Genomic DNA, 21,503 nt, shown 5'->3' with positions numbered 1-21,503 from the left:
TTGCCCCTGCTATTCTACATCTCTTGAAGGGTGTGTTTCCTTATTTATTTGTTATGAATGTGAGTGACCACAAACCCCGTTCTATGGGAAACTGGTTCCTGATTAGGACACTCTTCCCGACTCTGCAGTTTCACCTATTACTCATATTCATTTGTCTTTAGAGAACTGTAAACTGTCCATTCTTCCTTGTGGGGTCAAGGGCGCCATGCTGTAGGCTGTTTCCCTTTCCCATCCGGGTTTAAAATTTACTCTTTTACTCCCTGTTTCTCAGGGAGTTTCTCCTTCTCCCCTTCTGTGTTCTGCTAGCTGGATTTTTTCCCTCATTTGTGAAATGCAGAAGTGTTGAGGAGTTCACATGCTCTGTCATTTGTGTGCTCGTGTCATATACCCACGTATCATATACACCAGGGGTAGTCAACCTGTGGTCCTCCAGATGTCCATAGACTACAATTCCCATGAGCCCCTGCCAGCGAATGCTGGCAGGGGCTCATGGGAATTGTAGTCCATGGACATCTGGAAGACCACAGGTTGACTACCCCTGATATACACCAAGCCTCTGTGCCTGTTGTGGTCTGGTGACCTGGGCCCCTCTTGCGATTCCCATCTCAGACAGAGTCTAACTATTCGTATGACTCATACATACACCTATGATTCATACATAGAGTCCCGTGATTAATTTCATTCCAGGTTGGACTCCAGTAAAATGCACCCGCAGCTTGGGTTGAATGCACGTATGTGCGCACATTTCCCCCTCACATTGGCCTTCCGAGATCACTCCTTTAAGGTATTAGCTCTGGAATTTAGATGTGCCCCTTGGTAGGAAAGGGATATACAAGAAACATTAATCATTCCTTTCCGGATTTTCCTTCAATTTTAATATGCTATACCTCCCATGATTTTTTTACAAGTCTGTGGGCCTTGTGCTCCTAAATGGCTTTGCCAGCCTGAGTGAGGGAAGCACAGCCTGAAATCTGACAAGGGCTCCATCCGCACAGGGGATTCACTCCTGGGTGAAATTCCCTTCCTTTGTTGGGGAGTTTCCACACAATTCCATGCTTCTTCCAAGCAGAACTCATGGGGTTCCTGGGTTTTGCCTCTTGACAAATGGAAAGTGTTGTCAGGTCACAGCTGACTTATGGCAACTTCATTAGATTTTCCAAAGCAAGAGATGTTCAGAGGTGATTTCCCGTTGCCTGCCTCTGTGTCACAACCCTGGGCTTCCTTGAAGGTCTTCCATCCAAATACTAGCCAGAGCTGCCGCTGCTTCTGAGGTCCAGCGAGATCAGGCCAACCTAGGCTATCCAGGTCCAGATATTTGCTTCTTAAGGCTGAGCAAAAAACAAGAACAAAAAGAACCTTCTCCTTTGCTCTGGCTTAAAAGGAGAGTGGTGTTCCCCCTGGTGAAGCTGTAGAAGAAGAGCTGGTTCTTATATGCCGCTTTTCTCTATCCGATGGAGTCTCAAAGCAGTTTACAATCTCATTCCTTTTCCTCTCCCCACAACAGACACCCTGTTAGGTGGGTGAGGTTGAGAGAGCCCTGATATCACTGCTCGGTCAGAAGAGCTTTATCAGTGCCGTGGAGAGCCCAAGGTCATCAAGCTGGCTGCATGTGGGGGAGTGCAGAATCAAACCCGGCTGGCCAGATTAGAAGTCTGCACTCCTAAACACTACACCAAGCAAGCACAAGTGCTGAATAAAAGCTCTGATTGCAGCCATAACTTTTCTTTCGGCTTCATTTGATTAACAGTCTTAATCAATAACGTTGCCTTCTACAAATATCATGAGCTGCTTTGTGGACTCTGCCCCAAAAGTCATCAGTCAGACAATTGGCTTCTACTCTCACAATATTTGGGAAGCCTCACTTCCAAAACATCTCCCACTGCTATGGAATGAAAGGGCTGGGAAGAATATGAGCCACAAGCAGGGTAAATACTCCCTATGTGGTCCCACCAGTTGATGGGCATTTTGGTAATTTTATTATTATTCATAATAATTTAAAAATGTTACAGTGAGGACATTTTTCTTCTTCCCAGTAATAGAAAGAGGATGTCTGTCATCGTTCGAACTCCAGCAGGCCAGCTTCGTCTCTACTGCAAAGGAGCTGTAAGTGTCCCATTTTTGTTAAAGATGCAATTGTTGCAGTGATTCATGTCACAGTCCTGATGTTTTGGGTTTGTGGAGAGCCAGCATAGTGTGGCAGTTAAAAGCAGCAGACTGATCTGGAGAACTGGGTTCAATTCCACACTCAGCCACACATAGCCAGCTTGGGCTTGTCACAGTTCTCTTAGAGCTAATCTTGCAGAGCAGTTCTCTTAGAGCTCTCTCAGCCCCACCTATCTCACTGGGTTCCTGTAGTGGGTAGAGAAAGGGAAAGGTGTTTGAAAGCTACTTTGGGGTGCCTTTGAGTAGTGAAAAACAGGGTATAAAAAAGCTACTCACTCACTCACTCAATCACATGAATTAGTATCCTGTGTAACTGTGCTCCTATCAGGGCACAGAAACTGCAAGGTTTCCGCTGAATCTCTAAATCACAATCCTAAGCATGAATGAGACTTGTTTTCTCTCACCACGTATGTTTAGGAGGGTAGGCATAGTCCCTCTCTCAGGTTTGAAGTTACACAATCAGGATAAAACCAGAGGCCATTTCTGCCACTTGTGACACTGCCAGTCATCTGCTTAGGGGTGAGCGATATTAGCCTAGGAGCATCGAATCTAGAGCAAGGGAAGATATAATGCCGCTCTATTCTGCCCTGGTTAGATCTTCTTTGGAATATTGCGTCCAGTTCTGGGCTCCGCAGTTCAAGAAGGATAATGACAAGTTGGAACATGTTCAGAGAAAGGCAACTAGGACAGTTGAGGGGTTGGAATCCCTGCCTTATGAGGAGAGGCTGAGAGAGTTGGGCATGTGTAGCTTGGAGGAGAGGAGGGCAAGGGGAGATATGACAGCTGTGTTTTAACTACATAAAAGGTAGAATGTGGTAGAGGGGGCCAGCTTGTTTACTGCAGCTTTAGAGACAAGGACTAGAAGCAATGGATTCAAATTAAAGGAAAGGAAGTTCCACTTAAATATCAGAAAACATCTTCTGACAGTGAGGGCTATTCGTAGATGGAAGGGGCTGCCTCGGAGGGTGGTGGAATCTCCTTTGTGGAAAGTTTTAAGGAGGTGATTGACAGAGCACCTGTCGGGAGTGTGTGATTTTGAATCTTTGAGAAGGTGTGTGTGTGGGGGGTGGTGGCCTTTGGGGTCACTTCCAGCTCTGTGTGATGCTGATTCTGGAGTCTCAGTTGATCGGTGTGTGTGTGTGTGCAGTTGTTCATCGAATGTCCATCCACATGTGTGATTTTGTGACTTGACTGATACTTATTTGCATACAGTATGTATCTGCCATTTATTTCTTGGAAAGGCAGGCTAGAAAAGCCTTAATTAAATTGCTGGAGATTACATAAAGAGTTTGTGTACATGGTGTTTATTGATTTTCTTTCTTATTGGCAGGATAATGTGATTTTTGAGAGGCTCTCCAAAGATTCCCAGTACATGGAGCAAACTATGTGCCATCTGGAATATTTTGCCACTGAAGGTAGGCAAAATCCTTCAACACTGTTGGATTTGAGTCACTTTCTATAGAAAAACAGAACCAAGTACGGTTTAAGGCTAATTACAGACACTTCTGTTCAAGGGTGGAAATTGGCTTGATAGAAGAATTGTTGCCTGCTGTGTATACACTTCCACTTTTTGCTTCTGGGGAAAAAAAGGTTTGAGTTTTTGTAGGGTTTCCAAAAATATGAAACACTGGTTTAAAGAGACATGCCAGAGCTCTGCTGGATCAGATGGATGGTCGATGTAGCCCAACTACCTGTTTCATACAGCTCCCAATGGTTGTACTGGAGGGCAAAAAAACAGAGCATAGAGGAAAGGACCCTCCCCTGATGCTGCCTCCTTAATCTGGTCACTGCCTCGGACTGTGGAGGCTCCCTTGAGCCACAATGACTAGTAGACATTAAAAGACGAAGAAGAGCTGGTTTCCATACCCCGTTTTTCTCTACCTGAAGGAGTCTCACAGCAGCTTACAATCGCCTTCCCTTCCTCTCTCCACAGCAGACACCCAGTGAGGTGGATGGGGCTGAGAGAGTTCTGAGAGAACTGGGACTCGCCCAAGCACAAGCCAACTTGGTGTAGTGGTTAGGAGTGTGGACTTCTAATCTGGCGAGCCAGGTTTGATTCCTTGCTCCCCCACTGCAGCCAGCTGGGTGATCTTGGGCTTGCCCTGATATCAGGGCTCTCTCAGCTTCACCAACCTCACAGGGTGTCTCCTGTGGGGAGAGGAAAGGGTGGGCGACTGTAAGCCGCTTTGAGCCTCCTTCGGGTAGAGAAAAGTGGCATATAAGAACCAACTCTTCTTCTTCTTCTTCAAGGTTACCCAGCTGGCTGCATGTGGAAGAGTCTTCTCCAGACTAGAAGCTGTTTGTCTTAACCACTACACCAAGCTGATTCTTAATGGCGGAATAAAGGGGGAGTTTGTATACACTAAAGGGGACAGTGCATCTCAGATAATTTTCAGCCCTTTTAATGCTACAGTTCATCTCTCAGCCCCTGCAGGTGCTGAAGTGCTTCTCAGCAGCATCGCAAACCTCCTGCTTAAGGCAACAGGGAAACTTTGCTCAGCAAAGGAGGGAGAAGGTCTGTATTGTAATCACTTGAAAGAAGGGGAAAGTCATGGACGGGGCATGACTGAACCTCTTAGCTGGAACTAGATGCAGGCAGAGATCAGAAATTGACGTGTGGGGAATAAAATCATAGAATCACAGAATCATAGAGTTGGAAGGGGCCATACAGGCCATCTAGTCCAACCCCCTGCTCAACGCAGGATCAGTCCTAAGCATCCTAAAGCATCCAAGAAAAGTGTGTATCCAACCTTTGCTTGAAGACTGCCAGTGAGGGGGAGCTCACCACCTCCTTAGGGAACGGAAGAGCAAATGAAATAGCCAGTTTGGTGTAGTGGTTAGGAGTGCGGACTTCTAATCTGGCATGCCGGGTTCGATTCTGCACTCCCCCACATGCAGCCAGCTGGGTGACCTTGGGCTCGCCACGGCACTGATAAAACTGTTCTGACCGAGCAGTAATATCAGGGCTCTCTCAGCCTCACCCACCTCACAGGGTGTCTGTTGTGGGGAGAGAAATGGGAAGGCGACTGTAAGCCGCTTTGAGCCTCCTTCGGGTAGGGAAAAGCGGGAAATAAGAATCAACTCTTCTTCTTCTTCTTCTTCTATCGAGTAGCTGGACTATAAAAGCTTAAGAGAAAGAAAAGGTGGAAGGAATTGCACTAAACCTTATGCTCCCGCTGGCTTCCCTTAAGATAGAACGCCTATGAGTTTTATATGAAATCAAATATACCGATCTCTTATTTCAGTGGTACTCCATGCTGAAGCACGGCTACTTGGGGAACAGGCTGTGCTCCCTTTATTAGTAACCATTTTTGGAACCAAATTGGAGCAAGAATCATACGCCTTCCCAGAACCGAGACATTCCTCCCCCCCCCCTACTTTTTGTTCTGAGAACTCCCACGTCCTCAATAATAAAGTAGTTTATATGACCTGCTCTCTCCTTTCCTGGTTGACTTGTGCCAGAAGAGAAATCATGACTTCTATATATTGAATTCTGTCCGTGGCCCAATAAAAACCTGCTGTTCATATTCCGCGTGGACTCGTCCATCAGAACACTGTGCATGGCTAGGCCATGTTAACCTCAGTGGGGATTACAGGGGGCCCGTTAGGCGGAAATGCCAAGCATTATGCTGTTTGCTGTTGCGCTATAATGTGGGGCTGTTCACCTACCTCATGTCATCGTTCTCCGGCTTCCAATTTAATTTCTCTCTCCTCCCCCCCCCCCCCAATCAAAAAGCTTCCTGAAATATACTGGAGTTGTGCCTGGATTGTGAAAATGACAAACATTTGGTAATTGCAATATTGCAACGCATTCAGAATGGGACAGCTTATGCCCCAAGCGTAAGATGCAGATGTACTCTTGCAAAAGAATGAGTAGATTTCCTTTGTCCTCGCCATCATTATTCTCATGTCTGTTCCGCACAATGTTCCTTCATTTAGGATCTTGCCTAAAAATTTATTCTAGAATTGCAGCATTTTCATTTCCTTTGGCTCATTGGCCTTTTTGGTCTTTTTGACATCATCAGTGCAGACATTGGCATTGCTAAACGCTGCAACAGCAACAACGAAATAGACACATGGATAAATTACGCGCAGATAAGACTGAAAGAGAATTGGAAATGAGCGTGTGCTTTCCTTTAGCAACTCCTTCCTCCTTCTAGGTGATTACCCCTCATAAATAGAGCATTTTCTCTTTAGCATTTACATCCCATTATATGCTAACTATGTTTTGTAAAGGCCTTTGGCTATATACAATAAATATCTACTACTACTGCTACTGCTACTGCTACTACTACTACTACTTCTATTTATAATATCTACTACTACTACTACTACTACTACTACTACTACTACTACTACTACTATTTATATGCTAATCTTTTTTTGACTAATCACAATGGTACTTCACTGCTCCCCCCATAATGCAGCCAGCCTCCTTTTCTGTGCTACTGGAGAACTTTCTTAGTACTTAAAAAAAGGTAATAGCTAGAAGTTTGTAGTCCTAACCAGCTCGGTGTAGTAGTTAGGAGTGCGGACTTCTAATCTGGCGAGTCGGTTTTGATTCCCTGCTCCCCCATATACACTGATAAAGCTGTTCTGGCTGAGCAGTAATATCAGGGCTCTCTCAGCCTCACCTCCCTCACAGGGTGTCTGTTGTGGGGAGAGGAAAGGGAAGGCGATTGTAAGCCACTTTGAGATTCCTTCCGGTAGAGAAAAGTGGCATATAAGAACCAACTCTTCTTCTGCTGCTGCTTCTAAATAGCTTGGGGGTAGAGTACTTGAAAGACCACCCCCCCATACTGTTCTACTTTATTCATTTATTTCATCGATTTTTATACCACCCATCTCGGTCTCCGGTTCACCAGTTGGTGGCGAACAAGCCTTCATTGTATACAGTAAAACAGTTTGGCAGTAAAATCTATAGGCTTTAAAATCTCAATGAAAACTATTATGGATTATTAGAATTATCAGCATCAACAATTCGTTCCACAGGTTAAATTGGTTGAAGAAGGTAAGAGGAGTAAGAAAGAAGGGACAAGGAGGGAAGAAAGCCTGGTAGTTTTGGGAGGTGTAATTTCCTGACTGGCCTTAACCATAAGCTCAGTGGAAGAACTTTATCTTACAGGCCCTGCGGAATTTAGTAAGCTTGGTGAGGGCCGTGACCCCTCCCCAGTCTTGCTGTACTCTGGGATTGCTGGTAGGGAAATAAAAGCACTACTATTAGAACTGCTTCCAAAAGCAAAATTTTTAAAATACAATTTGCCTGATTGTCTGGGGGTGTCCGGAAACTGCTCCCAGCAAAAAATCTAAATAAATAAATGTCCCTGCAGAACTCATTCCATTAGGCGGGAGGATGGCTGAGAAGTTCCTGGCTCTGGTTGAGGCCTGGCGTATTTCTTTAGGGCCAGAAATCTTTAGCTGATTGGTGTACTCAGCTTGCTGCTGGGGGGTAAACAGTAATGACTGGGGAAGGGAATGGCAAACCACCCCGTATTGAGTCTGCCATGAAAACGCTAGAGGGCGTCACCCCAAGAGTCAGACGTGACCCGGTGCTTGCACAGGGGATACCTTTACCTTTACCTTTACCTTTACCTTTACCTTTACCTTTACCTTTACCTTTACCTTTACCTTTACCTTTACCTTTACCTTTACCTTTACCTTTACCTTTAATAGCCTTTAAGGTATAACTGCCTTTTGAGGGGATTGTCGTCCATGCATTGTCCTCTTCCTTTGGAGTACATGCAGTGCCTTATGTTTTCACAGAAGACTTTGGGCTTGATTAGTCTTTGCCTGCCTCATGTTGTTCTTGGGGAAAGGTGGAATTGCAGAGATGCTGCAGGAAAGGGAAATTGCCTTTGCTTATGTGGGTGTATCGATGGGTCTGCATGTGTTTCACTGAGGATTTTCTCTTGTTTGTCCCCTCAAACACAGATTCACTCACACCCACACATTTTGCCATGTTACCGTCAGAGTGAGCAATTCATGGTTCATTGCTCCCAGACAGTAAATTGCAGTGCTCTTCCTACATAATGACTAAAGAGGGTTCCTGTCTCCTAAGGCGTCTGCATTTCCTTTTTAGGCTTGAGGACTCTGTGCATTGCCTATGCAGACCTCTCAGAAAACTCTTACCGGGATTGGTTGAGCGTTTATAACGAAGCCAGCACCATCTTGAAAGACAGGACCCAGAAGCTGGAGGAGTGCTACGAGATCATTGAAAAGGTGACAAATGACAGAAGGTTTTTTTGCTGCCAACCGCTGAATCCTTGTCCACTTCCATTCACTGTCCTTTCCATTGGCCTTAAGCAGGGCATGGCTTCATTCGGCTGAAGTAATCGGCTTAAAGACAACATGCTGTTCCCTTATAAGCCCTGCACAGAGGACTTACTTCGGCTGCTTGATTGGAGGCAACAGCCACATGTGTTAATTTCAGAACTCTCTCAGCCAGTGGGCTTTAGCAAATGGTTTCTCCATGCCTTTGAAAGTACCGAGATTTCATAATTAACAATGAATCTTTTTGACAGAAAAAAAAATCGCAGCATTTCCATCTTCCAGTCCATCAAAGTATTGCCTGCTGAGGCTGGCAGCAGCTCTCCAGGGACTCAGACAGAGATCTTTCACATCACCTAATATCTGATCCTTAATTGGAGATGCTGGGGATGGAACCGGGGACTTCCTGCATGCTAAGCAGCTGTTCTGCTACTGAGCCATGACCCTTCCTCAGCCTTGCTGTACTGTGGGATTGCTGGTAGGGAAATAAAGGCACTACTATTAGAACTGCTTCCAAAAGCAAAAATTTTAAAATGCCATTTGCCTGATCATCTGCAATGTTTCCTGCCGTGCATAATACCCCCAGGTGTTGGCAGTGAACCCTTGTTCGTAGTCATCTGTTATTTGACAGAGATGGAAGGGACCACCAGCATGGATGGGATCAAATGAATGCTGGATCCTATGCTCTGCTGCTTGCAAGTTTCAGCCAGTTACATTGCATTTCATCCTGATGTTAAGCATTTTCACTCAAAAGTAAGCCCTTCTGAGGTCAGTTGGACTTTATGTCTAAATGGGTGTGCATCTTTTGTGTCTGTAGGTTTATATGAGAAGTAGCTAGATGGATAAATGCTTGTTTCATTTATGTATGCAAAGCGATCAAGTCGAGTGATAGCTTAATTTTGAATGATATGCATCTAGTTCATATTTATATTTTGAGAGTAGGAAGTCTGTTTAGCACCATGATGCCATGCCATCTCTGTTTTCAGAACTTAAGTAGTACACCAATTAAAGCTCTTAAGGACGTTGCCATGGCAATCTAGTACATGCAGGGCTACGTGCCTTTCTCTACTGGCTATCGTTTAAAGTTGCAATTACCATTAATTGCTTTTGAAACATTGCCCTCCTTCTGATCAAAGCTCTCACTTCTCTGATGGTCCTCTGAAATGTTCCATTTTCTTCCAGAAGAAACAACGAAAGTTAACTACTTTGCACATCTTTATTCAGAGGGCAGTGGAAAGGACATGGTGTTGGCTGCTGTCATTTTTCTTTTAGCGCAGTCCAAGCAGAAATTGGTCTGAAGAGAGCAAACACTCTCAATTCTTTTGTCTTCCATCCATTTCAGGATTTACTGCTTCTTGGAGCTACAGCCATTGAAGACCGCCTTCAAGCAGGTGTCCCAGAAACCATATCCACATTAATGAAAGCAGAGATCAAGATTTGGATACTGACAGGGGACAAACAAGAAACAGCTCTGAACATAGGTAACATCCCTTCATCTTTTCCAGTAGAGTTGCCCAGTTCAAATCAGAAACATTTGGTGGATTGAAGAAGAGAAGAGCTGGGTGTTTTTGTACTCAGTTTTTTACTATCCTAAGGAGTCTCAGTGTGGCTTACAATCACCTACACTTCCTCTTTTCTCTCTGCCCCGTGAGCCAAGTGAGGCTGAGAGAGCTTTGAGAGACCTTTGACTTGTTGTGCAGTCCCATTAAACCAGCCTGGTTTAAAGGGACTGAAGAAAAAAAATCAGGGAAAACAGCTGAAAGGTGGGGGCTGCCACTCAGCTGTGTTTTGCAGCTTTACTGCTCCTGAGCTGTTGTCCCCCCCCATTTTTTCCCCATCTTGGGTCCTATTGGACCACCCCAAAAATTAGGAGCCTGGTTTTTTTTGATCCAATAGATTCGAACTGAATTAAAAAGTGGGGGACAAAAATTGCACTCCTCCATTCTCTGTTTTAGTTTTGTATATATTTACTTATAGCAATTTTTACTACGTTCAGTTTTTAATTTCTTCATCTCTTTTAAATTAGTTAGTATGCTAACTAATGTTTGGAATCCTCACGACAGTACATGCAAAAACCTGTCGGGTTTAAGGTTACCTTTGAATGCCAGAATTCTGATTTTCTGCAACTTCACTTGCATTACCTCGGTGAAGTTTTGAACAACCAGTAATTCTTTTTATTTACATTTTTTAGAAGATTGCTCTTACTTAGAAGTAACATTTTAGATGCAGCCACAATAAATCATATAGGCTTTGCTTGCTTATCCCTGTAGAGAAAAAAGATTTTAAAGGTATTTTTTGTTGTAGGACAAAACAAATCAAGAAGGGCATTCTGATCTGATCTTGATAGAACGATTTATTGTGCCTGTCATTTTGGAGGTCCAAATTGCTACTACATCTGGCTTCAATGCTAAATAAAGTCATGTTGGTGGATTTGGTTCGCAAATCCAACAGTCGCTTTCTCATGCATTTCATGGAAGTCCACGAGGGAAAACCATTCTCTTAAATTGAATTTTGATAGTGTGATTGGAGATGTGAGGTGAAAGTGAGGAACTACAAAATGCTCACAGAGTCCCCAGTTCACTTTCTCTAGCACCTTACAATATGACCACTCATCGCAGGTGTGTATTGAAAAGTAACCAGTTTCTGAACAGATTCATAATAAGTGTAGATAATAAAGTGGAAAGCAGCCATTACTGAATGCAACGTGATTTCAGAATCCCGTCTTGCTAATCGTTGAGAAAGCCAGCAGATATGCCTTGTTGCTCAGGGGTCTCCATCCTCCATCCTCAGTTGTTAAATGGCACCTTTGCTTGATTTGAAAGATGTAAAGTAAAACAGTAAGGAGCAGCTTAGAAATTACTGCTCATTGTTGCAGCTGTTGTTCCAGTCAAAAACTACCAGAAAATCCCTTTGAATTAGTTATACCGAATTTGTAACACTTTAGAGCTGTAGTCATTCCCTGGGGAAAAGCCTGTGCCTGGCATGGAGAAACAAGCCGTACTTTTTTTTTTTTTTTACTGAATTAAAAATAAAATAAAAATTAGCTTAGTGCACAGCCTGATTTATAAATCCTAAGTACTTAAATATAATGTATAATATAATGTATATTGCATTTTATTTTTAGAAGGCACTTAAAGAATCTGAATGGGGGGGGGGTTGGTCAAAATTTACTCTTTTTTTTCTTATATGTGGATTAAATTGGAAAGCAGCAAGTCTTTTAAACATACTGAGGCCCTGAATAGAGTTTAGTATGATGTGTATACATATATCAGCTTTTTTTACCATTGAAAAACCCTTGAAACATTCTCCAGTTTTCAAGAAATCCCAGAAGGAGTGCGGTCATGCAGAAGATGGTTGGGAAGTACAGCAGTGTACATGCCCACCTGGGGCCGCTCTCTCTTTCCCACCCCCTACAGGCCCATCATTTTTACTACCCAATGAAGTTACAGCTTACAATCCCTACAGGCCCATCATTGGCCATTTTGGGAGGGGATCATATCACCCAATAAATATATATATTCCCATTTGGGAAACTCTTCTAGGGCCATCAACCACAATACCCTAGTTGAGAAAGCCTGGCATATATGAACACTGAGTAATATCACTGACTTGAATAAATGACTGGAGCTTTCCAGAAAAAAGTCTGAGTAGTTATTCGGTTGATTGAACAGTGTTTCTTCATGACATGTAAATATCCATGCTGTCCATTGGACACAGACTGTTCTTAAAGAATAGCAAACAGAATATTGGGTTGTTTTTATAATATTTGACCTCAAAAGTCCTAACTTAAGTTTGCATTTTCTACTTAGCCATAGCATTTGACAGAGGGCCATGGATTCAGTTTTAAAACATAGCAAGTATACATTTTAATATGATTGTTTGTATAACATTATGGTATTTAGATGTGGGCAAATTTTGGGTCTTTCCATCCAGTTTAGATCAGAACCAGGTAGCAGCCACCACAACCAGAAAGTACCAGTTATTGGGATTTTCCCAGTATAACGTTGGAAGAGATGGTATTTGTACCACCTCACCAGTCTCTCTGTGAGTGTAAATGTTTGTAACTTAAGTCGGGTTCACCCTTCCTGGCTTCTGATCCCTCCCCCTCTTCCTTCTGTGTTTCTGGGATGCCTATCAGAATGTTTGTTCTTGTATAGCCTCAGTGATCTGTGAGTTTAAATGGCAGGAGTCATTTGTGCTAGGAATTCACTTAAATAGTTAAACAATTAATGTATAATTTAGAATTAGAAATCATTAAAAGCCGCCTCCTAAAAGTCATGCCAAAACCACAAACTTAATGTCCTGCTGAATGTAATGAGCTTTTATTTGTATCCTTGGTATTAAAATAGACTTTCTTGACTGTTTCTACAGTAAATTCCTCTGGTTGGATAATAGTTGCTGATGTCTATTGTTCCATTATAAGCCAGCCAGTGTCTGTTTGTGTTGTGTGGTTTTAGATTTTGTCTACATTCCTATCCCTGCTCCTACTACCTAGCTTAGGACACAGTACTCCATACAGACTTCTCCTAGGCTGGGATGCCTTAGTGCCCCTTGTGGCAGATTGGGGATTTGAACCCAGATCCATCCTGTGCTAGTTCTATACTCTGCTCATGTCTCTCTCCATGGCTGTCCCAGTTGGGACTGACTTTGTCCACTCTTTCTTCATTGTCAGCATTCCTGAAATTTAACAAACTGCTGGATGCTTTTTTATTTAACAGGCCTCTTTATCTGATTGATAGCTGTACTCCTTTTTCTTTTATTGTTGAATTTTAATTTTGTTGTTACAATTACCACTGGGAGCTATAATTTTTATAGAATTGCTTAGTATCTTTTTCTTGGTATCTCCATAGGCTACTCCTGCCGGTTAGTGTCTCAGAGCATGTCTCTCATCCTTGTGAATGAAGACTCTTTGGATGTAAGTAAATGCTTGTCATTATTCCTCTTGATCTAAGCAAACCAATGATACAAAATGAAATGATGTGAATAACATGAATTCGTCCTCCTGTTTAGCTTCAGACAACTTTGAAGTAGGGTGCTTCCATTAGAACTTTTGAATTGGAAAGAAAGAAAGAATTCTGTGCTTTGTCCCTGCTCTTTTGTCCTGGAGGTTAAGAGAGTTTGATCTAACTAACAGCTTGAGCCTAAATATGTCCTAATAATTGTTAGTGGTTTGGTATATCTTCATTACACTTCACAGCATAATCAGGAAAGCTAGATTTGTGAGTTAAATCAATAGAATTGGACAAAAGAGTCTATTATATTCTCTTAGAAATTATTGTTTGTTTGTTTATTTGCTTGTTTATAGCACAGTCCAAATATCTTTCATGGGTTGCCTTATGGGGGAGCATTGATCAAGATATAAGCTTGGATCGTAGCTTTTCCACTAGCAAGAGGATGAGGGAGAATGAGGGTGTTCTTTTTTAATATCAAAAAGGCTGTGCTGTAGGTAGGTAGGTAGGTAGGTAGGTAGGTAGGTAGGTAGGTAGGTAGGAAGGAAGGAAGGAAGGAAGGAAGGAAGGAAGGAAGGAAGGAAGGAAGGAAGGAAGGAAGGAAGGAAGGAAGGAAGGAAGGAAGAATTTTTGAGGGGAAAAATCTTTCTTCTGTCATATCCCCCCCCTCCTATTTTTCCAACTGAAAATCTGGGGAAGTTAAGGCAACACTGATGAAATAACACCTATTTTTGAGTGAAACGCTTCTTCATTCAAAGTTTTTCTCATTAAAATGTCTTGGATTAATAAGTTTTCAGCTTGTAAACACTGCCTCATAGCCTGTCCAAAATTTATAACAAACTTTAGTGTGTCACCTGGTCAGTGCCTATTCCAAGTATCTATATTACATATCAGTTTAGCCATGAATTTACTACATAAATGTAAGAAAACTACTAATTTTCCACTTATCTGTAAAACGTTGTCAATTCCATCAGATCCACCTTATCTGCTTGTTGTAAGAACCACTGAGGTAATATGTGAGAAATATTTTGGGCATTCCAGTAAAAAAGTCACTGTGTAAATAATTAGTATTATTAGTGATAGGCCAACTCTTTTTATCTTAGTTTGAAGCCAGCTAGCTATTAGTGAATTTTTGCAGAATAACTCCTTTTAATCTGAGGTCTGAAAGCTGAATCACTTTGTGTTCTGAATGAGACAACTATGAATTGCAGCAACACCTCTTGATGTCTTATGTACTACCTCAGTACTGGACAGACTATGCTTGTTTACAAATTTAATACATCTGGATGGGAATAGCTTCATTCTATAGTAAAAATCTGGTCCGTATTCAGTGGAGGTCATGTATATTACAGGCTGTTGGTACTTTTAGAATTGTGCTAGGCTACAAATACAAAAGGGAATCAAAGTTATCAGACTTATTTGGTCACCCCCAGAACTATGGGAAGCCCTGAAAATATTAAAAACCATAATGGGAGACAAACCAAGAAAGACCCTGTTGATTGTCAGACCAGAACTGGTTGATGTCTTCCTGAATCTAGACAATTGGTGATTACATGGTCTTCTTCGAATATGTGCCATGAGAAATACCTGAACAAAGGCAATGCTTGAATTTCTGAGATGTGTGTGTGTTTGTTTGTTTGTTGGATTCATATACCACCAATCCCGGCTGGGCACACGGCGGTTTACAAGGATAAAATAATAAAATGCAATAAAACCCCATAATTCCCCTTAATAATAAATATTATTAATACCAAGGCGGCAAGCAAAAACAACTATCTATCCATTCCCCTCGTTCAGCCAGGGGACAACCATCCTGCTGTTCTCCTAGTGGGAGTGAAGCACCAGATCAATCAGAAGGACGCAGGGAGTCCTAGATCGAATGTCGGGACCGCACCCTGGCCTCAACCATATGCCTGGTGGAAGAGCTCCGTCTTACACTATAAATCAATAGCAACATATCCCTGATTGATCAAGGATCTGTTTGGTCTAGTCAGCGCTTTTGTGAACCATATCAGAAGCTCATAAGGCTTGGAACCCTTTGGTGGCCCCTAGCATTCAAAGGCTTACTGCCTCTGAATATGAAATAGGCATTCAGTAGTTATTGCTAATATCTGCCATGAATTTGCCTAATTCTTTAGAAAGCCATCTAAGCTGGTAGCTCTCGCTACGCCTTCTCAAGTTAATTATGCCTTCCATAAGAATGTTGTTGGCTTCGACGTGTGGTATCCCATTTATGGAAGAATGCCAGTTAGCAGGAAGTGTCTAATCAGCACAATCTCTCTGTGTGTTACATCATAAATGCAGGAAGGCTAATAAAAAATGCATCAAAGCCTGGATGTTCTAAGTCCAGATACACAGGACAAGTGCGTGAATGTAATAAGCTAACTGTTCATAGGGACAGCCGACTTTTGTAAGTTTGAGCTCACGCAAGAACACTCTTCTCTTAGAAAATCATGTTGGATTTTTCTTATTCCTGGTCCTGCAATGCTTTCTGCATGGGACTGCCCTGGAAAAGTATTTTTGTAAACTTCAATTTCAGAGGCCATCTCTGAAATTACTTGTGGCATTTGTTGTCTCTGATTCAGCCTGCTTTTTTTTCTGCCCTTCTTTTTGTGGGGCAAGGCAGAAATGGCATTGTTTCCTCACCCACTCCTTTTTGCCTTCTTCCTGATCAGGCTCTCCCCACCCCCCACCCCCACCCATGATCCTTTCAGCTTTAAAGTACAAATGTAGAGTGCAGTGGCACCTTAAAGAGTGACAAAGTTTTATTCAAAGTATGAGCTTTCGTGTGCATGCACACTTCCTCAGATACAAAGATATCACAAATGCATTAAATTGAATGTGCGTATGTATTTAATTGTGCGTGTGCAAAGAAAAAAAAGAGGGAAAAAGGAAGGGGACAGGGCTACCTGCCCCATACCTCCGAAAAAACAATTATTGCTTAGAAAATCTGCTTCGAGTCATAATATAATTTCTTTCGCATCCAGTTTTCTTTTAAACTCTTTCCAATCTGGCTTTGAAGACCAGGAACGCTTTCCAAAAAGAAAGGGGGGGGGAGAAGATGACAGGTTCATCTGCATTGCACAGTTGTGTTTTATTGTGTGTGCCCATCAGAATCTGGTTCCCCGAACTATCCACCAGTGCCAGCAGCAGGCTTACTGGAGAGCAAGCCCTCTGTGACCTGGGGACATGGCGGTGCTCCTTGCTGTTCCCAGTACATGCCATTTCAGTTTTGTTTTTGTTGAAGCAATTGGCATTATAAGGGCTGGTATTTGATCTGGCTGCCATCCCAAATGAAGCCATGTTGCCCTTGATTTCGGTTGCAGACCATTGCAGGATCTTTGGGCTGCCAGCAACAGTCTCTGACAACACCAGCAGCCATGTCCGCTACCCCCCCCCCCAACAAACAAGCCTGTGGGAGTGGTATGGCCTGGTCGGGTTGGGCTGGCTGCAGGTGATGGAGCTTCCCCCAGACACATGAACCCTGAAGACAGGAGCAAGAGGAGTGCAGGGACTTCTGTGCCCCTGGAGGTGTCTTCTATAAAGACTAACAACCCTAAGGGGGCACAATCACAACTTCTGGGTCCCGACTCTTCTGTTTGCACTGCAACTGCAGGCCCTAGCCAACAGGGGGCCCGGTCCTAGTCTCCCAAGACCAGACAGTTGTCAGACATTTTTTTCCTGATTGTGTTAAGGGTCTTTGCAAATGCATCACAACTCATCCCCTGTTCCTGAGAGAATAAGGGCTCGGATTTAGTAATCAGCTAGCGTGGAAATACTTGGGCTGGTTGCTAACTAACTGATGCAGTGGTAGCAGGGAAGAAACATTTCCTTTACTGTGCAGAATGCAAACACAAAAGCTAAGTGAAGTTTTCTAGCTCTTTAGAATTCTTACTGAACGTTAAAAGTCAAAGCAAAAGAAAGGGGGAAGGATCTTTCAGGGCTCTTCGTGAACATTGTGCATAGTATCCTTTGCTGACTTCAGTGGGCACAGGGGATGCAACTTTGCCAGTATGGGAAGAAAAAAACCAATAACATTGAATCCACCCTATTGAAAGCATAACTCCCAAGAGATGATCAACAGTCTTGCTGACACCATATGAAATAACAGGTCCAGTCACGGTCCAGGAATCAAGGGAAAAACTATAGTTCTATTAATATTAACAAGACTTGCGATTAATTTCAGATGGGTTGAGTGAAAAGTCAGTCAGTTTATTTATAAGACGCATGTGGCCACAGGCCATTACAAAAAAGATTTTTAAACATTTCAGATCAAGACTGAAAAGTGGGTGTAAGCCAAATTGTGGCGATATTACCTAGCGAGACTTGCCAGGTTCATTTCCTTCCCTTTGAATTGTCGTTTTGCCTATCTGCTAAAAACCCAACATTCCCAAACTAGACAGGTACCAAAGAATTGGTCTTCCTGTAACACATGCTTGAGCTAACTGAGGTTCTGCATGTATAGCAGCCAGTGGTTGTACCTTAGAGAGCCAGATTGCTCATTCCCCAAACCCCCAAGACCAGGGAGTAGATTCTGGAGCAGTGAGAGGAGTTGCAGCTGGAGATTGAAAACAGAGAAGCCACAGTATGCTCTCTCAAGTGCTTACACATGTCTAAGCCACCCTGGGAATCCCAGCCAGATCCCTGTTCCACATATGCAATTTATGGCATAATGTAGACTTTAATCAAAACAATTTGAAAATATTTTGCCAAAACATTACTGAAGGCAAGATTATATAACCCAAAGTCAATTATTTCAGGCTTAAAGCTCATTTGCTGTTTATTTCAATTTCAGTCAAAGTAGAGTTAAGTAAGTATGAAAAGTGTTTAAATGATCGTGTATCGTGTAGTAAAAGATATATTGTTTAATAAAATCAGTTTTTAAAAATAATTTTGTGTGTATAATCAAATGAAAACCGTTTTTAAGGACCATTAGGAGAAGGTGCTTTCAAGTTAATTGCAAGTTATTTAATTTTATTATTTAGAGAATAAATCTGATTATTTGATTTAGTGATTTTATTTCCCTGTTCCCCTGGTCCAGATAAAGAGATTTTTGGGCAAAACCAGATTGCTCACTGAATACTGGCACAGGGACTGTTTTAATTAGATGTGCATCTGGATCTGACCCATAAAAAGCAAACCAATCGATTGTATTTTTACAAATGCATCAATGACCTCTAACAAATTTAAAGACTTTCTACACAAAATGTTCTTGCCATCTTCCTGATAGTTCTATAGAGAACCAATTGAACAAGCCGATCGAACCAGTTTCTCAGTGAAACAGGCTTCCTCGGGAGGTGGTGGGTTCTCCATCTTTGGAAATTTTTAAACAGAGGCTAGATAGCCATCTGACGGAGAGGCTGATTCTGTGAAGGCTCAAGGGGGTGGCAGGTTACAGTGGATGAGTGATGGGTTGTGAGTGTCCTGCATAGTGCAGGGAGTTGGACTAGATGACCCACGAGGTCCCTTCCAACTCTATGATTCTAAACCTCCTTTGGTAGGTAAAATAGTATCTGCCTAATTCCAGAACAGTAGCTATGTTAGTCTATTGCAGTCTTTTTCAACAGGGAGGGGCATGGAGCTCGATAAGTCGTCTGATTTGTTTTCATATAACGATTGGGTTGGGTCCAGATGAGCCCAAAAGGCCTGTTGGTCTAGGGGCTTGTAGTGGCTTTTAGAAGTTTGGGGAGGGGAGTTCTGTTTGCCTCCTTCCACTCTTCCTTTGTCGATCATCTTTGCAAACCCAAGCCTCTTGCCAGCTTAGCAAGTAGCATGTTAAATGCTGATTTCATGTGTTTGGCATGTAAGCAACAAATGAATGAGCTTTTCTCATCCTGTAATCAGCAGAATAATTTCAATATGTAAGTTTAAAAAAAAACAAACAAACCCAAACAGGGTTTGTCAGCAGTTTTGCAGATCTTGGGCTCTTGTCCTGAGGGAGGCAGCTACACTGTTCATATAATATTTGGGGAAGGAGCATAGTTGTCTTAATCACGAGTTAGGTTAGAGCAGCAGTTGGTTATTGCAGGCGCTAGTGAGAGTTAGCAAACGAGACCAATTAGGAAAACTGGGGGAGAGACTACAAGGGAGGGGTCAACTTTGCTGTCAGTTTTTATTACTTGCAGATATTTTCATTTTTCCTTAATCTTATAGAGATGCTGAGCCATTAGGTTAAGGAGCAAAGTTGCACATGAGGAAGGGTATCCGTCAGATGAAACCACAAGAAATGTGGTTAAATGGATGGAAACCTTGGCTCTCACCAGCTCTCTGGGAGGAACAAATGCAGACTTGCAGAGTGTTAATTAGACAGTCAATAGCATGTAAAGCAAGGCAGCGGCACAAATGAGAAATAAAATAGACAGTTCCCCACATCAAAAAAAAGAAGTTCCTTTCCAGTCTTGAAATCGCTGTCTACAATTACAAGCAAAAGTCTGGCAATTGAATTCCAGGTGCTGGCTAATTGAGCCGCTAGTTTTAAATACACAGTGATCTGGATAATTCAAGTATTATTGAATTACCATTTCTTTGAGGATTTGAGCTTTGAGCGATGGATGGCCTGGATTTTTTTTGGGGGGGGGGGGAGAAAGAGTCTATATAGTTGCATGTCTTATTCAACCTTCCCTTGTTTGACACGGTGTGGTTACTGCTATGGTTTTACTGCAAGATGGCAGCATAACCTTCCGCATCACAGTTTGTACTGATAATAGAAGTGCCATAGATCAGAAGCTGGAGGAAGGCTTGCAGTTCAAAAGTTAGCTCTCCAAAATATCTCGATTTCTGTAGTAGGCCGTTCCTGCGAAACACACCAAAAGTGAAATAAATGCACCAACAGAGGAATCTTTGCAGTTAATTTTCCATTGCTTCCATTTGGAGTTGAGTGATCAAATAGAGCAAAAGGGTTTCTTTTTTTTAAACTTGCTCTTTGTTTTAACTCGATGCCACAGATTTTTGTCTGAGTTAAACAGAGGCTCAAAGAAGCTCTGGTCCCAGTCATTCCGGAGCTGAATGATTGAACTGGATCATGAAAAATAAATAGAAATGAATAGTTGGCATTGTATAAATTCCAAGAGAGATCTAAGTACCCACACTTCTCTGTGAAACCTGATATGCCTGAACCCGTTAATTTATAGGGATGCCTGAGAAAATAAATACCCTGCTCTTTTTTCCCCCTGCAGGAGAAATGCATATGATCTTGATACCCATGAAGGTTTACCCGTAGTAAATTAATTGGGGCTTTGCACAGGTCAGTTTCGCTTGACGTAAGGAGGAAGGATGATGGAACATTTGTGGAAAATCCCTCCTCCTGCCTGGAAAGAAGTAGATAAATAATACAAGTTTAGCATCTTTCAATAATTCTTGCATATTATTAATATAAATAATTGTGGAAGATAATAGATGTTCAATAATCAGTCACCCATTTCAGCATTTGTCGTAAAGTCTATGGCAAAACTATAAGTAATACAATAGCATGGCCAGTAATAACAATGGACGCTTCAGGCATCTGATGAAGTGAGCTCTTGCTCATAGAAACCTTTGCTGGGATACATTTTATTGATCTTTAGGATATTACAGGACACTTGGTTAATAGTGCAACCAATATGGAACTGGGGCCATTCTGCACAAGGACCAATGTTGCCAAATGTTCACAGAATGCAGAAATGCTATATTAAATAGTGGAATTTCGTCATTCTGCATACCTTTATTTTTAGTGGAATATAGAAGTCCCAGTACCGTTTCATTCATTCCTCACCGGTTTCCGGTCTCTATGGAATCTCAACAAAGGAAGCAATTTTTTTCTGCGCTTCTTCCCGCCCCTGGCCGTCAATCAAACGGAACAGCTAATGGGCTGTTGTGTTCATGCTCCCGAAAAACCCCTTTCCCTTTGAGAACTTTTTTTTTTAAAACCAAACACACCCGTTGTACTATATGCATTCAATCGTTGCATCGGAAAGACCTTTTTGCTGGCATAGGAGCTGGCGATTTATCGTTTACACGCTCCTCAAATAGAAAAAAAAATCCCCCTACACGGGCACGATTTGTGGCCGAAATTACGGGCAGTGCCGAAATTACGGGCAGTGTTGTGCTTGGGAACTTAGGGAGCTTTGTTTTATTTTAAATCACTTC

The 21,503-nt window shown here is 42.4% G+C and overlaps 1 protein-coding gene across 8 annotated transcripts in view; it reads left to right on the top strand.

The window, feature by feature from the left end:
• ATP8A2 (ATPase phospholipid transporting 8A2) overlaps positions 1-21,503 on the top strand; it is a 369,499-nt gene that overhangs the window by 104,572 nt on the left and 243,424 nt on the right. For all 8 annotated transcript variants that reach the window (XM_077341745.1, XM_077341743.1, XM_077341744.1 and 5 more), the window contains 5 exons: positions 2,034-2,103; positions 3,494-3,578; positions 8,243-8,382; positions 9,773-9,911; positions 13,281-13,345. In XM_077341745.1, the coding sequence (XP_077197860.1) occupies positions 2,034-2,103; positions 3,494-3,578; positions 8,243-8,382; positions 9,773-9,911; positions 13,281-13,345 (499 nt within the window). The remainder of the gene's footprint in view (positions 1-2,033; positions 2,104-3,493; positions 3,579-8,242; positions 8,383-9,772; positions 9,912-13,280; positions 13,346-21,503) is intronic.

Source organism: Paroedura picta, chromosome 6, assembly GCF_049243985.1.
Source record: "Paroedura picta isolate Pp20150507F chromosome 6, Ppicta_v3.0, whole genome shotgun sequence".
In the NCBI taxonomy this organism is placed as follows: domain Eukaryota; kingdom Metazoa; phylum Chordata; class Lepidosauria; order Squamata; family Gekkonidae; genus Paroedura; species Paroedura picta.
Note: the sequence above shows the minus strand (reverse complement) of the source record. Positions and strands in the feature narration are given on the sequence as shown.